Raw genomic sequence first — 14,677 nt, 5'->3', positions numbered from 1 at the left:
AGAGACTTATCTCATGAGGGTCATTAGCGTATTTGCTCCTTCAGTCCTGTAGCCACGTTTTAAATACGTCAAATGTAAATTGTGTGATCTGTGTGGAAAACATGTACATAATTCTTTGTTTTGTTCACTAAATCCCAATTTGTCTTGAGGGTGCGAGTCTCTTTGAAGTCAAATGTTACAAGAACCTGGAATGTTATTAACAGATTTGATATAAAAAGCTCATCACATGAAACATGAAAAGATATGTGACCATGGTGCCTCATGTTGCTCTTCACAGTTACGCACGCGAGGTGATGGAGAGCTCAGAGAGCGCGCTCCATGTTTCATTAGTCCTCGTGAGCAGATGTTCAGATTTCAGAAATTTTAGAAAAATAAAAAATAAAAAGCGTACATTTTTAAATGCAGAACCATGCTAGAATTGCGTTGTTTAAAAACGATGTGGTTAATTGTTTGTATTAATACTAATTAATTAGAAAGTAAAAAAAATATTTTACACTTTTACTCTGTCCTGCAGATATTTGATGAAAATGTCTGCTCAGAAACTCCAGTGACTTATTAGCCTCTCCAGGTGATTCATTAGACATTAATGTCGCGTCAAACTCCTAAATGTGTTTAATTGCTCTGCTCTTGTACCGGAGCAATAGGAAGTGGGCCATTGAATTTAGAGCATAATGAATCAAGGACAAGAGCAGGCTCTAAATTTCTGCTAACATGCATTCACTCCAGGCAATTAAAAGTCATTCTTATTGCATGAGAAGTCTTTATTTGATCCCGTGGGGTTCACTGATCGTGGGGAACATTTTTCTCTCTCCACCCCTTAAGAAATGTCATGCAATTAGAATGGCTGCTTGCATAATAATAGTATTAAATTACGTTTTACCAGTAATATAAAACTTTTTTTAGCCCACCTAAATAAGCAATTTGGTCACAAATTTAATCTTAATTTTTTTTTTCTTACAGAAAACAAGTGACTATTTAATTAATGAGGAAAATAATTCAACTTCCATTGAACTGAAGCTCAGAATCACAGATTGACTTTCTAATATCTTAAACAATTATGGCACAATTACGCAGATGAGTCCCTCTTTATTAAGACCTGACATTCGACTTCAGAAAATATTTCAAACAAATAGATTTGCATGCAAGTAAAATTATCTCACCTAATTGATGCCTTCTGATTTTTGACTCTATACATATTTCTTTATGCCTTCAGGGTCGCTGGACCGCTGCTAAGCTGCCCTTCTGCTCGTGATCACTCTCATTACCCCGATTATTCGTCTCTACTGTCATCTGGGAGCTAGGTGTACAGGACGGAGAAGCTGCTGTCTGCCTGGACCGGTGCTGAAACCCCCTCCTCTCCACTGGTCAGGACTATCCGACACGCACAGTGACCATGGCCACCAACGGGACCAAAGCCTCGGACGGACACGTCTTAACGGAGACGGTGAATGACGCGCCCACCACCACGCCAAACGACAAACCCAAAACCTTGGTGGTGAAAGTGCAGAAGACGAAAAATGAGTTACCCGAGAGAGAAACGTGGGGTGGAAAATTTGACTTTCTTCTCTCTTGTGTCGGATACGCAATCGGACTCGGAAATGTCTGGAGATTTCCTTATTTATGTGGAAAAAACGGAGGAGGTAATCAGGAATTCTTGGCAATTTTTCATGTATCCATACACCAAAAGGAGTGCAAAGATCTCGACATCAAAACCTGCCAGTTTGCTCCCGGAGGTTTTTAATTTAGATAAATCTAGAGTGTATTTTCCCCAGCTAAGCCTTGCGTAATTGCGCACAAGCGAAAGCCTGCACGGTGATCTGGGGCGCAGTGTGAAACCAAATACTACTTTCACCAAATATCTTATCTGGATTATGATGAATGTTAATAGTTTATAATTCACCTTCACTTACACACCTTTACCTCTCACTTCTCATTCAGGGGCCTTCTTGATTCCCTACTTTTTGACCCTCATATTTGCTGGCATGCCCCTGTTCTTTCTGGAGACGGCTCTTGGTCAGTACACTTCTATTGGAGGGCTTGGAGTGTGGAAGCTGGCCCCCATGTTCAAAGGTAAAAGACACTTTTTCGTTGTCCTTAAGACCCTAAACTATGCTTTTTGTGTTAACTGGCTACTTTGTGAAGGCCAGGTTGAATAACAGACATAGGCAAAGTGAGAATTTGGTGCTCTTTGTAATTACGCAAAGGTTTATCCTCCGTACAAATATTTCAGCACCGTTTAACATGCCTGTACTCTCCCGTTGTTTCAGGAGTGGGTCTGGCTGCTGCTGTTCTGTCCTTCTGGCTAAATATCTATTACATTGTAATCATTTCCTGGGCTATTTACTATCTGTACAACTCCTTCACTGCTGTGAGTATTTGATATTTATATTAATGATGTTGCCCTAAAAATAAAACAATGTTATACTAGGATTTGAATATTTAGGGGAGAAAATCTTAAAGTAGTTGTAGTTTCCTTGATTCCTTACTGAAAATCTTTTCACATAAGTGTTCCTTTTAAATCAGAACAAAGCACAGATTTTCTTTTTTCTTTCTTTCTTTTCTTTTTTGCCCAGGTTGTATTTTTTTATATGGTAACCCTTTAAGTTATGTGGCAGGTTCTGTTTGCCAGCACCTCTTATATAAGGGTGCACAACCCTTAACAGGGTATGACATTTATTACTTCCTTTCCCACATAATTAGTGCCTTACACAAGGTATTGATAAATGCATTTGGCGATGAGGCATTCACTCCTCTGAGAAAAGCATGAAATCTCAATGAGTATCATGGTCTTGGCTGCTCGACAGGCAGAGAGAATGGGACCCGGCAGAGGGAGAGAGGTCCAAGTGAAAAGAGTCTGTGTGATTTTTCTCTTTTTTTTTCTTTAATTTTCAGGACCTGCCATGGCAGAGTTGTGGCAATCCCTGGAACACAGACCGCTGCTACACCAACTACAGCATCGCAGACACCAGAAACCTCACCAGCGCAGTGGTGGAGTTCTGGGAGTAAGCTGGACATAAGAGTCTGTTCAGATCAGAAGGATGTTGCTCTGTTGTGAACATATTTAAGCTGCACAGAAAGGTCATGGTCCCTGCTGTGCATCATGAGTCTGATAAGGCCATTTGGATCTGAGGATCCAATGGCTCACCAAAGCTTTTAATATCCATCTATCTCCAGATACTTCTAGAAGAGGAAAAAGCCCAAGAAAAAAATAATTTGATGAGTGTAAAATATTTGCTTGTAGACATGCGTGCATGCAAGCATGACTTCCCTCGACTGTGGCGCCTTAAAAAAGCTTTAGGGATGAAAAAAGAAAGCCAGGGAGAGGGGTCTTTGTGAATATCCAGACACGTGTATGCATATTTGTGTGTGCACCCATGCGTGCTGCATGTATGAGATCAAGGATGCATTTGTGCGTTGTAGTAAGACTACTTTACTCCTTCCCTGCAGACGTAATATGCACCAGCTGACCGATGGTCTGGAGAAGCCTGGGGAGGTCAGGATCCCACTGGCTATTACACTCGCCATTGCATGGGTGCTCGTCTATTTCTGTATCTGGAAGGGGGTCAGCTGGACTGGCAAAGTAAGTAGAAGGAGAGGACAAAGACAAAAACCCTTCATGAGCTGAATTTGCATCATGTTAATACTCAAGGTCATAGAACTCATACAATGACATGTTGGGTTATCGTTCAAATGGAGGGATTACATAACTTCACTTCACTCTTTATCTACCAATTGAAATTTGTTTTACTTTCATACTAATGTAGGATTAGCTAAAAATTTAAGTTCAAGTTACAATGTTGTAACAAGGTTTACTGTCAGGAAATGTTTGAAAATCATATAAATCAATTTCACAAGTTCTCAAATTAAACAGTTACAGTGACATGCAGTACTCGGCCAACCCCTCTCTGTCAGTCTTTCTTCTAAAGGCAGTACATGCAATTTCCCTTTAATCCAATGCACTTTAAGTATTACACACAATCCACAGAGTGAAACAAATTCCTAAACTTGGCTGCATGTAGCCATGCTCTAGAGCATGATAAGCCTTTTTATATCAATGTTTGATAGTTTATGTATGGTAAACTCATCATTCATTTGTATACATAGCACACAGTGTCAATGACAGTATTTCATATTAAGTAGATTTCATCATGAATGATCTGAATTATGTTGACTTTGATAGCACAGTGCAAAATTAGCTCAGATAAGGAGGGAAATAGTGCACTGAGAGAGTGCTGAACCCAGCCATTCTGGGGTCATCTTGCCTCTGGGGAATGGCTGACTAGGTCACTGTGCTGCACTGTACTGTGGGGATGGTGCCACAGTACTGTAACACTGTTCACGATGAGTTGAACAACTTAGCAGTTTTCACTTCTACACTTTTGTTGCAAGGACAAATACTCCAAGTAAAATGGAAAATGTATAATGCTCACTCGCTGTACAACTTTAAAAGTTATTTTTTTTTGTTTTCTAACAATAACTTTGTGTCCCCGCAGGTGGTGTACTTCTCAGCCACATACCCTTACTTTATGCTGTTCATCCTGTTTTGCCGTGGCATCACTCTACCTGGTGCATTTGATGGGATCCTCTTCTATATCACACCAGACTTTGACAAACTCAAGGAGTCTGAGGTATGCTCTCTGCTCTCTCACTCTGCAGGCCTAGATGTCTAAAAACCAAATACATATAGCATCTTTACTGACCATCAAAATAAAGGTGGCTGCAGAGGATAAGCTGAGCCCCAGCGGGATGTATTTTGGCTTTTTGGGGCAAAGTTGCACATACTGTTTACAGGTTACAGTCATGCCATTGTAGAGGTCTCTTACTGTACCTGTATGTAGGCGAAGAGTACTGTAATTAGTCATTAAGGTGTGTACAAAGCTCACTCTTATCCAAATAGATTCTCAGTGCGTGCACAGCATTAATACTAACACTCACGGATAACGTCTGTTACAATCACTGTTACTTGCATTGGCAACAAAATAGTAGGATGCCTATTAGCACACAGCCATAAAAAAGCATATTTCCATTGAACTGCTCAGCAACAAGCTTATAAAACATTCTGTGTTGGCTACACACGTTTGTATTTGTTATGTAATTACATAATGTGGTAGGTCTCAGATAGCTGTTGAAAGGCTGAAGTGTGCCAGTGTTTTTTTGATGTTATGTTTTATTCTGCAATGATTGTTAACAATTTACTTAACTACATCATTAAAGCTCATGAAGAACATGAGGTGAAGCTAGATGAGGTGTGGGGAGACAAGGCAAGGTCTGACTGAGTTAAATCGATTAAGATGGGATGCAATGGGATCAGAGTGCATTAGATACGACTAAATGTAATGAGATAGCACTTAGGTGTTACAGTTTCCCAGAACAAGTATTGCTCCAAGCTCTTGTCATTACATCAGAGTTTTACAAAAGATACATTTGTGCACATGGCTTGATCAGCCCGGCCACAAAAGAGGTCATATCATCAGTAAAATAGAATGAATCCTTACCTTTTTTTTCTTTTACAAATACCTCTATTTAGCATCAACTTTGCACAAGTTAAATGTCTACACCTGGTTATTTAAACCCCTTATTTCTAATCTTTGTGTGTCAGGTGTGGCTGGATGCTGCCACTCAGATCTTCTTTTCCTACGGGCTGGGATTAGGCTCTCTGATTGCTCTTGGCAGCTACAATACGTTCAATAACAACATATACAGGTAGGTGATTATAGTATGTTGCATTTCACATGAATACCATATGAATTAAATATCTGTTCAGATGAAATCTTACTGTCTAGCACCGGTCACTCACACTTTTTTTTTTTCTTTTAAGGAGACTGTGCAGATGTGTCTGGCTGGGATTATTTTTGGTTTCTTGGCAACATAGTGTCTGCTGTACCTTCTATTTTGGGACTATTTGAGCCTCCAGCTGTATCAGTTGTTTCATTATTTTGGCTCTACGCTCTGTTTTACACTCATAGGTACAGATGTTTGGTTTGCCTCAGCTTCTGTCACATTATTATCACTATTTTGAAACTGCTGGAGCTCACAGCCATTTGAAAAGAACAGGTCAATATAAATGTATTCAGCTGCTGTGCTACTGCAGGATGCAAAATGGCTCTCAGCCATCCCTTCCCCCCATGCCTCTCGACAATGTGTGACGGGTTGATAAGGAATTGATATAGGCGTGACAATGGTCGCCTTGTGCTTTGTCTCTCCCTTACAGAGATTCTATCATTGTCTGCTGCATCAACTCCTTCACCAGCATGTTCGCTGGCTTTGTCATCTTCTCCATCGTGGGATTTATGGCCAATGTAACAAAGAGGCCCATCGCTGATGTGGCAGCCTCAGGTAATTGCAATCAATGTTGAAACTCAATAGTGACAATAGACACAGGCAAGAGATATTTGCGACTGTGCAAAAATTAGCCCTTGAAATTGCTAGATGTTATTCTTTCAGTCAGAAGGGGAAGATTTTAGCTTGTCACTATGTGTCAGTTATGATTTCTGGGTTTATTAGAAAGGACATTACTCAATGATTTTGCTAAACTCTCCCTTTTGAAAACTCAAGTTTGACATTCAGCACTCACGCTTTTTTCTTCCAAGGACAATTTGGATTTGAAATGTCCTTGTTATATTCAGTATTACAGTAACCTTCATTACAGCTCAGTATGTTTGTTAAAAATGGTAGACAACATGTTTTTAAATTAACTTGACTTTTTGACATGGTTGTGCAACTCACCTTTTATTAGTGTCCCATTGTAAGTGCATGTCTTGTCTTTAATATTTGTCCTTTCTTAGGACCTGGCCTGGCATTTTTGGCTTATCCTGAGGCCGTCACCCAGCTGCCCATCTCTCCTCTCTGGGCCATACTCTTTTTCTCAATGCTGCTGATGCTGGGAATCGACAGTCAGGTAAGGAGAACCCAACAACAATGGTCTCAATTGTGTTTTTTGGACCATATTCATATAGCAAAGTGCTGACGTTCCAGCTTCTGTCAAGGAATGCTTTGATAAATAAAAGTAAAGATGGAATAAATTAATAAAAACGTTCATGTTTAAGGCCAGGATTCTGTTGTTTCAGGGTGGAAATCTAATGTGTCACTGCCATGTAAAAACATTATTATCACATGATGTAATATGTCTTGCTGTTACTCTTTCATTCATGAAAGTTAGTCCTAAACCTTAGAAATTGACCTAATGTTTTTATTGTGCCAACAGTGTATTACGTAACACAGTTTTGACATGACTCTGCAATCTCTCCAGTTCTGCACTGTGGAAGGCTTCATCACTGCACTGGTTGATGAATTCCCTCATATTCTCCGAAAACGCAGAGAGATCTTCATCGCAGTGGTCTGCATTGTTTCTTACATCATTGGACTGTCCAACATCACACAGGTAGACACTTCTTTCTTATTGGATAATCCACCAACTTTTAGCGACATTACTGGTTAGTTCAAAAACACATAGCCTCCGACTGAATGACAAGGTATCTGTTGCAATATTCGGGTCAATATGGAGTCTGCATTTCTCCTGTTTATCAGTTAACCACACCATTATCTCTCTTTTATATCTTACATTTCTGATTTTGCCATTGCCACAGGATAATTTCCACAAACTTGTAAGCATCCCACAGGACACCAGTGTTGTGACCTCAGCAGGTGACCCATTAACCTGCAACACTGTTAACTCTGCTCTCTCTTATGAGAGTGAAAAGGTCATGGGGTCAGACTCCTTCTGAGACTGTAGTTCCTCACCAAAGTGTTTCAGGTCATTTAGCATCATGTTTCAGTCGGCCAACATGAAAACAACACAAAACAGGTTTACAGACATGATTTCATTTAACTCATTACCCGCTGCTGGACCAACAGATGAAGACATGGTCAGTTGGTCTATCTGACCGTCTGTCCAACATTTTGGTCCAGAGCACCATGTCTCACACCTACAGGCCAGATGTTATTACTGAATACATTCATGTTCCTCAGAAAACCATTTAGTGCACACCCCTAAAGTTAAAATGCCACTTCTGCACACAAAATATCTGATGATTTAACTAACAAATTGTCATGAAATTTGCTGAGCACATTCATGCTCCCAAAGGAATAGAATATACCTACAGCACTATGATTGTCCCAGAAAGAAACACTGGTCACTGTACATGATTATTAGAATTTTTCAATGAAGATGCTGTTCAACTACTAAATTATTTATTTTGTATTCAAATACAAATTAGAATCTTTGTTTAATTGTATTGGTCTACTGTTATTTCCCAACATTTGATAACATGCTAATTGAGCCATATTTTAACACAGTTGGCATGAATTCTAAATTTTCTGTTTCAGACTGCAGTACAGCATGTCAAAAGAGATGTTTAAAGATGAAATGTGGAAAAATTCCCTTTTAACCATTTTAGATCACATCCCTGGTCATATTGTGTACCTATCTAACAATATATATAATAAAAATACAACAACAAAACAAAATCCAATCATGATGTGTGCTTACATAAGCTTGAACCAACCAATTTCAACCAATAATATCATGACATGATAAATCAATCTTCAACTTTTAGCGGTACAGAGCTAAGATTCATTAGTTAGCTAGCTAGCAACAGCATTGTACGTTGGTTATGACATGCCCACTTTTCAACGTTCAAATCAAATTCCTCCCAGCGTTTTGTCCCGTCTGCCTATCCTGTTTCACCCAGAAATGCGTCACGATACGGACATTACATACTCTCAAGATGCAGTTTCATCTCGACTTTTATCGAGTATTTTTCTCGACAAAATTACTACTGGCTATTGCTGGACAGAGTACAATAGTAGCTTTGTAGCAATTCAAATCAAAATGTATGAACAAAAAACAATAGTGGATGGAGCTGAAAGTCAGCAAAAAGTTGGCAAAGACGCTTCAGTGTCTGCCTACTTGTGAGCTTAAAATGACAGAATCACTCCAGGCCAAGGTCATGTTGGCTAATGACACTCGAAGACCCTGCATTGTCCCTCCACTTCTGCCAAACTGGATTTCCATCATGCCACATGCACAGCCCTGTTGGAATGAGGCAGTTACCCTAATCGCTGCTCCGGGCAGTATAAAATATATCAAGCTTCACAGAGTAGGATATGACGAACTGTAGCAGGTCCCTTTGAGCTGGTCTCCATAACGACCTGATAGCCGCAAGAGATGTGGACAGACATGAAATGTTTCAAGGAGAGGCTTGATCTCCAGTGGTCCTGTCTGCGTTGCACATCCGCAGTTTGCACAAGGAAGTCTTAGCACTGTCCTCAACAATGAGACATCACTAACTCTCACCAGACACAGCCGCTGGTGCTCTCGCCCTTGATATTATTCCACTTGACCGATTTAGTACTGTCCTGCACATCTAATACTATAATTGCTACTTCGATGTTTTCCCCCTCGCCTTCATCTATCTTATCGTCTTCTTTTGTTTTGTTTTCTGCTTCTCCCCTTTTGCAGGGAGGACTGTATGTGTTCAAGCTATTCGACTACTACTCAGCAAGTGGAATGTGCCTGCTCTTCCTGGTCTTCTTTGAGTGCATCTCTATTTCCTGGTTTTATGGTGAGCACCACTTACATCTCAGTAACCCTCTTAAGGATGCTTTTCCATCTAAACACAGGACCGCATATTTCTGCCTTTTGCTGCTGACTTGTTGGGAGCTAAAATCTCAAGATCTAACATTGAAGATCAGGACTAGAAACATATCTAAGATCAGAAATTTTGGATTGCATCTATATTCACACGACACAATAACTAAAACTGCATTCATCACGCTTTATCTTTGGTTCCAGGTGTGAACAAATTCTATGACAACATTGAGGAAATGGTTGGCTACAGGCCCTGTATGTGGTGGAAGGCGTGCTGGGTCGTTTTCACCCCACTCATTGTGGCTGTAAGTGTTATCTGTGGGTAACATGCAGGATTTAACCGACAATGTTGCAGACACCAACAGAGAAACTGATGGGACACCCCATCAAGGAAAATATTTAGGCTTATGAGGTCTCAGCTTTTTTTTATTGAGAGTGGTTGTTATAATATGCAGAACTATGCTATGGTTTTTCTTGTCACTTAAGCGTGATGGTTGTGTGCTCAAAAACAAAAGTCGTCTGATTACGCTTACTTAATTAATTTCACTTTATGTAATGATTATCTTTATTAACTATGAGTTCTCCAGGCTTAAATAGCATTACTATCTCACATACCTTCATAAAGCATGTAGCATTTCTTCACATATATAGCCTAGAATTTAGGCTACCTAACAGTGCAGTTTCAATTGCATTCACACTGAGATCACAATGATGAAGGTGCTGAGATTTTCCTTGTCCCCCTTGTCCAGGGAGTCTTCTTGTTTAGTGCAGTGCAGATGGTTCCCCTCACCATGGGTGACTACGTGTTCCCAGCCTGGGGCCAGGGGGTTGGCTGGTGCATGGCCCTCTCCTCCATGACCCTCATCCCTGGCTACATGGGCTACATGTTCCTCACACTCAAAGGCACATACAAAGAGGTAAGATCAATGTGGTAGTTGATGTAGTTCACTTAAATAATACTATTTGACCTGTTTTTTGCTGTATTTGCCCTGAAGCAATGAGTACTTGCACTACGCTGCACAGATGTAATTAATTGTTAAATAATAATGATGAGTGGAGTTACAAGATGCTTATAACAAATGGTATATATCTGCATATGCAAATTAAATAAAATCTAAATATGATCTATATACATACACTTATGTATGTACTTAATTACAGTATGTATATGGGTGTATAAATACCACAAGTTTTGGTTAGTGCAATGCAAATACAATAGCCACAGATTTCCCAGAACATATGCATATCACTGTAGCCACCTCTGAGCATTTCATTTTCATTTCATTAGCTGCTTTGAATTTTAATCTGCAGTCGGCAGCGAGGCAGCCTCTGTGTTAAGAGTTTCAAGTGGATTACTTGGTATGCAAGATTTTTAGCTCAAATATATTATTACATACTGTGTGATAGACAAATCCAACACAGGAACATAGTGGTGTTTTTAGAGTGTGCTGATGTTTTGTGAGGATAATGTTATGTAAATGCGACATACAGGCCCTGAGGACTTTACAGAGGAGATCAGTTTTAACCATGGGGGGGAAGCTTGAATGAACATTTAAGGTCACCCTGTAGATTTTTAGAGTCTAGCTCAAGTACGTTTACCAGAATATACTGATCCAGGATTTATATCATCTTCACTTACTTTTTCAACATTTATATAATGTCCGGCAATGAAAGTAGTACCTGAAATGTAATTTAGCAGCAAAAAGACTCTTCACACTGGATTTTAAAATGCTCAGCTTAGCCCAATGTGATTTCGCTCTGCGCATTATAACTGTACTGTGATTCAATGCTTTTGTAACGAGCAAGCACATAGGCATTCTGGGTAAAGACGTGATAAATTGCCCTGAAGAGAAGAACAGTGATAAAAGGATTAGTAAAATAGAGTTTCTAATTAGTTCTGTTAAACAATTTTAGATGCCTTTTTGCCATACCAGCCACTGAGTTCTCGTTAAATTACACTCATTTGTATGCAGCAGAATGGTACTCTGCATTTTTATTGATCTGATGATCCTAATCAATGACAGATAATACCTTTTCCGGCATGGCATTTACATTAACAGCTTTTTGATTTGCAGTCATTCACAATGCGCTTACATCTTTACGGTCTTTACGGTGACAGATATAGCTTTATAGCCACCACTGACAGAATAAATGGGCCATAATTGCAGGCAGCGCAACAGAGGCTGTCAGAGGCGATGTGCAGGTGTCAGATCCTGCAGTACCAGCTGATGGCTGATTGTCTAATTGCAGCAATCAGCCAGCTGATTAGTGCTCTGCACCCAGGCGGACACTTAGTTTCACAAACACTCCATGTAAATGCCTACTGTGCCGCAGAGGCCGGGTCCAACACACCCATAGTTCAGAACATTTAGAAGATTTCCCAAGTTTGGGATGGTTTGATTTAGTTTTGTGGGCTCACTAAGATCGGCCCATAAAACATTTGTTAGTGTCATGAATATTGGCTTTTATTTTCCTGTATCAGCCATATCTCGGACTCTATTAATTCATACAACCATATATCACGTCAGGGAAAATGCATAAATGTCTTTTCAGACAGTATCTTGTAGAATGTTTACACCCAGAGCCCGAGGCTGTGCATATTCATCATGCTCACAGCTGTGTAGCTGGTGTGTTTTGTTACAGTTTATGGGTTTGATCACAAACTTTGCAGCTGTTTGGTCCCTACTAATGGTGTATGCCTCATGTCTTATTGTAATTTCGACACCATCAGTGCATTTTTCAGCTGTGTGATATCAGTGGTGTTTCTACTCCTCTCTGTGCTTCTCCCTTTCAGCGTCTGCGGATGATGTTCAAGCCTGCGGTACTGGTGAGGGCTCAGGAAAACGGCCCAGACCAGCAGACAGAAAACCAGAGTCAGAACCCTGCCAACGAGGAAGCCTACATCTAGAAACTTCTGTTTATCTCTGTCTCGACGGCCAGACTGGCGATCTACACAGAAGAAACGTAATCAAGGTTGGGAACGACCACCAGACATCCATGTCTGCTTTTATTCACCTACCTCCTGGGGACACGTGAGACCAACCTGATTACACAGTTATTTTTAGGGGTTTTTCTGTTTGTTTATTTGTATAATACAGAGTTATAAAACCGATGAGGAAAAACAAACTACCCAGCAAAATTGTTGTGATATTATGAATTTCATTATGCAAAAAAGCTAGTCTTTTTAGAAAAGGAAATGTGACTTAGGAAATTACTGTATATTGAATATATAATTTAAATTTGGAGGCCCGCGTTGATTCAATAGTATTGTGCTACTTTGAAGATATTAATTAATCTACTAAACTACAATTACTGTACAAAGAAAAATATTGGTTAAATGCATTTTGCTTGTACATGAAATAAATACATTAAAATGAATGCAGTGTAGTAGGTGAAAAAAAATGCAATTTGAAAGTTTGTTAAGTGAAAATTGACCAATTTAAGGCAAAGACAATATGGGAATGTGCAACAGGTAAGGCCAAATCTGCTTGTATGTGTAAAATATGATTTAGACAGACTATCACTCCCTTGCAGGATCCTGCAGTTCGCCTGAAATGTTTACCACCCATGTCTGGGGCAACCTTTGAAAAGCACAAGCACAGTATGGAATTTTGAAGCGTCCAACTTCTTTTTTGGCTCGATTGAAACTTGTGACAACAGCAAAAATAACTTAGATAGGATACATAGCAAGAGACTGTTATAATTGTTTCTTTGTTTTCTAAAGAACAATAACTTTGTATGTTGTCTGAATCTTTTTTGTAGAATCATTTTTAGGTTGTTTTCTATATGTGAGAGTGAGAAGGACCAAAATCATACTAAAGTTTGAAAGATATTTGACCTGCTGACTATATATGGATTAACTCAAGCATCCCTTTTTGCCTCTCTAAAGAACAATCGGGTACAGTAACAAGACAGCATCCACCTACAAGCACAATTTGGATCTGTAAACTACCACCTCTAACAATAAAGGTGTGGCCAAAACAGACAGAAATCCCACATTTGTATTGTGCGTAATACATTTCTGCCTGAGATTATTTGGAAAATGTAGAATTTCTTTCTCCTGACAACCAGTTAAGAGGAAAGACAGAGTTGTGTTGTAATAAACCAATGCTAATTCTGATATATATTTTAAACTGTGAGAATGAATAAATTGCAGTGGCTACTGCACTGGAGACTGTATGATGGGATTTCTATGATAGCTACCACTATTCTGACTGGAACCGTTTACTTGTATATCTATTTAGTAACCCACTTCTCAGGAACAAAGGTGGACATGACCAAATTCTCTCAGATACTACCATTATACACTGAAACAATTAATGCTGTATTCTAAAAAAAAACGCAACTATCATCAAATTTCCGCCATTTTCTCCAATTAATCCAACATGCTACATTAAGCAGCAAAAAAAAACAAAACATGAATACACAAATCAGTATAAAGACACACCCATAAGCTGATCCAAATTGTTGCCTCTTTTCTGCGTGCTATTCAGCTAGCATAATTTCTTTCAGTGTAAATGAACTGTGATGGCCTTCACTCAGTCATTTCAGTAGGAGCAATAATGTGTTTCTATCCTGTGGCAAGTGCATGTTTCCAATATCAGACTAGGAGAGAGAAACTTTGGCTCAGTAAGAGGACAAAGCCCGGCAAAAGCACTGTTAACACAAGAGAACATAGCCAGATGCTGTATAGGCCAACACCACTAAAACTACTCCTTTGCATAGGGTAAAGAAAAACCTATTATTACATATCAAGTTTGCTTGGCAATACGAACACATATACGCAGAAGCGGACTTTGTGACAGACCACAGATTTCACTGTAATACTATGAAGGAGGATCAAGAAAATTTGCTTCTGTGGCAGCTACATGCGACAGGAATCAGGTTGAATCAGTCCCATTTATTTTCTTTTACTTATGTTTTTTTTTTCAAAGATATGTGAATTAAAACGTGCAATGACAAAGGGTTCCGTGAATTTTGTATAAAGTTACCATACTGCAGTTTCTCTTGAATGATGTTGTAAACTGGACTGTGTAATACATGTATCTGTGAATGTCCGTACAACCTGAGTTTTTCTTTTCTTTTGTC

At 39.4% G+C, this 14,677-nt stretch overlaps 1 protein-coding gene across 1 annotated transcript; it reads left to right on the top strand.

Moving 5' to 3' along the window:
• The first annotated feature begins 1,393 nt into the window (after positions 1 to 1,393).
• On the top strand, positions 1,394 to 12,497 carry slc6a1b (solute carrier family 6 member 1b). The gene is made up of 14 exons (XM_070902131.1): positions 1,394 to 1,640; positions 1,939 to 2,070; positions 2,268 to 2,368; positions 2,893 to 3,002; positions 3,448 to 3,580; positions 4,494 to 4,628; positions 5,600 to 5,703; positions 6,212 to 6,336; positions 6,786 to 6,898; positions 7,250 to 7,381; positions 9,461 to 9,563; positions 9,794 to 9,894; positions 10,339 to 10,506; positions 12,384 to 12,497. The coding sequence occupies exons 1-14, from the start codon at positions 1,394 to 1,396 to the stop codon at positions 12,495 to 12,497; spliced, it is 1,818 nt and encodes a 605-aa protein (XP_070758232.1).
• Positions 12,498 to 14,677: the final 2,180 nt, after the last annotated feature.

The sequence above is a fragment of the Enoplosus armatus genome, chromosome 3 (genome assembly GCF_043641665.1).
Source record: "Enoplosus armatus isolate fEnoArm2 chromosome 3, fEnoArm2.hap1, whole genome shotgun sequence".
In the NCBI taxonomy this organism is placed as follows: Eukaryota; Metazoa; Chordata; class Actinopteri; order Centrarchiformes; family Enoplosidae; genus Enoplosus; species Enoplosus armatus.
This window is presented reverse-complemented; position numbering and strand designations above follow the sequence as displayed.

Bases quoted from the DNA above. Each gene is read 5' to 3' on its own strand.
- slc6a1b (XM_070902131.1), top strand. From the start codon at position 1,394: ATGGCCACCAACGGGACCAAAGCCTCGGACGGACACGTCTTAACGGAG. The intron at 2,071-2,267 runs GTAAAAGACACT...CCGTTGTTTCAG, and splicing joins GCTGGCCCCCATGTTCAAAG to GAGTGGGTCTGGCTGCTGCT. The intron at 5,704-6,211 runs GTAGGTGATTAT...TCTCCCTTACAG, and splicing joins TTCAATAACAACATATACAG to AGATTCTATCATTGTCTGCT.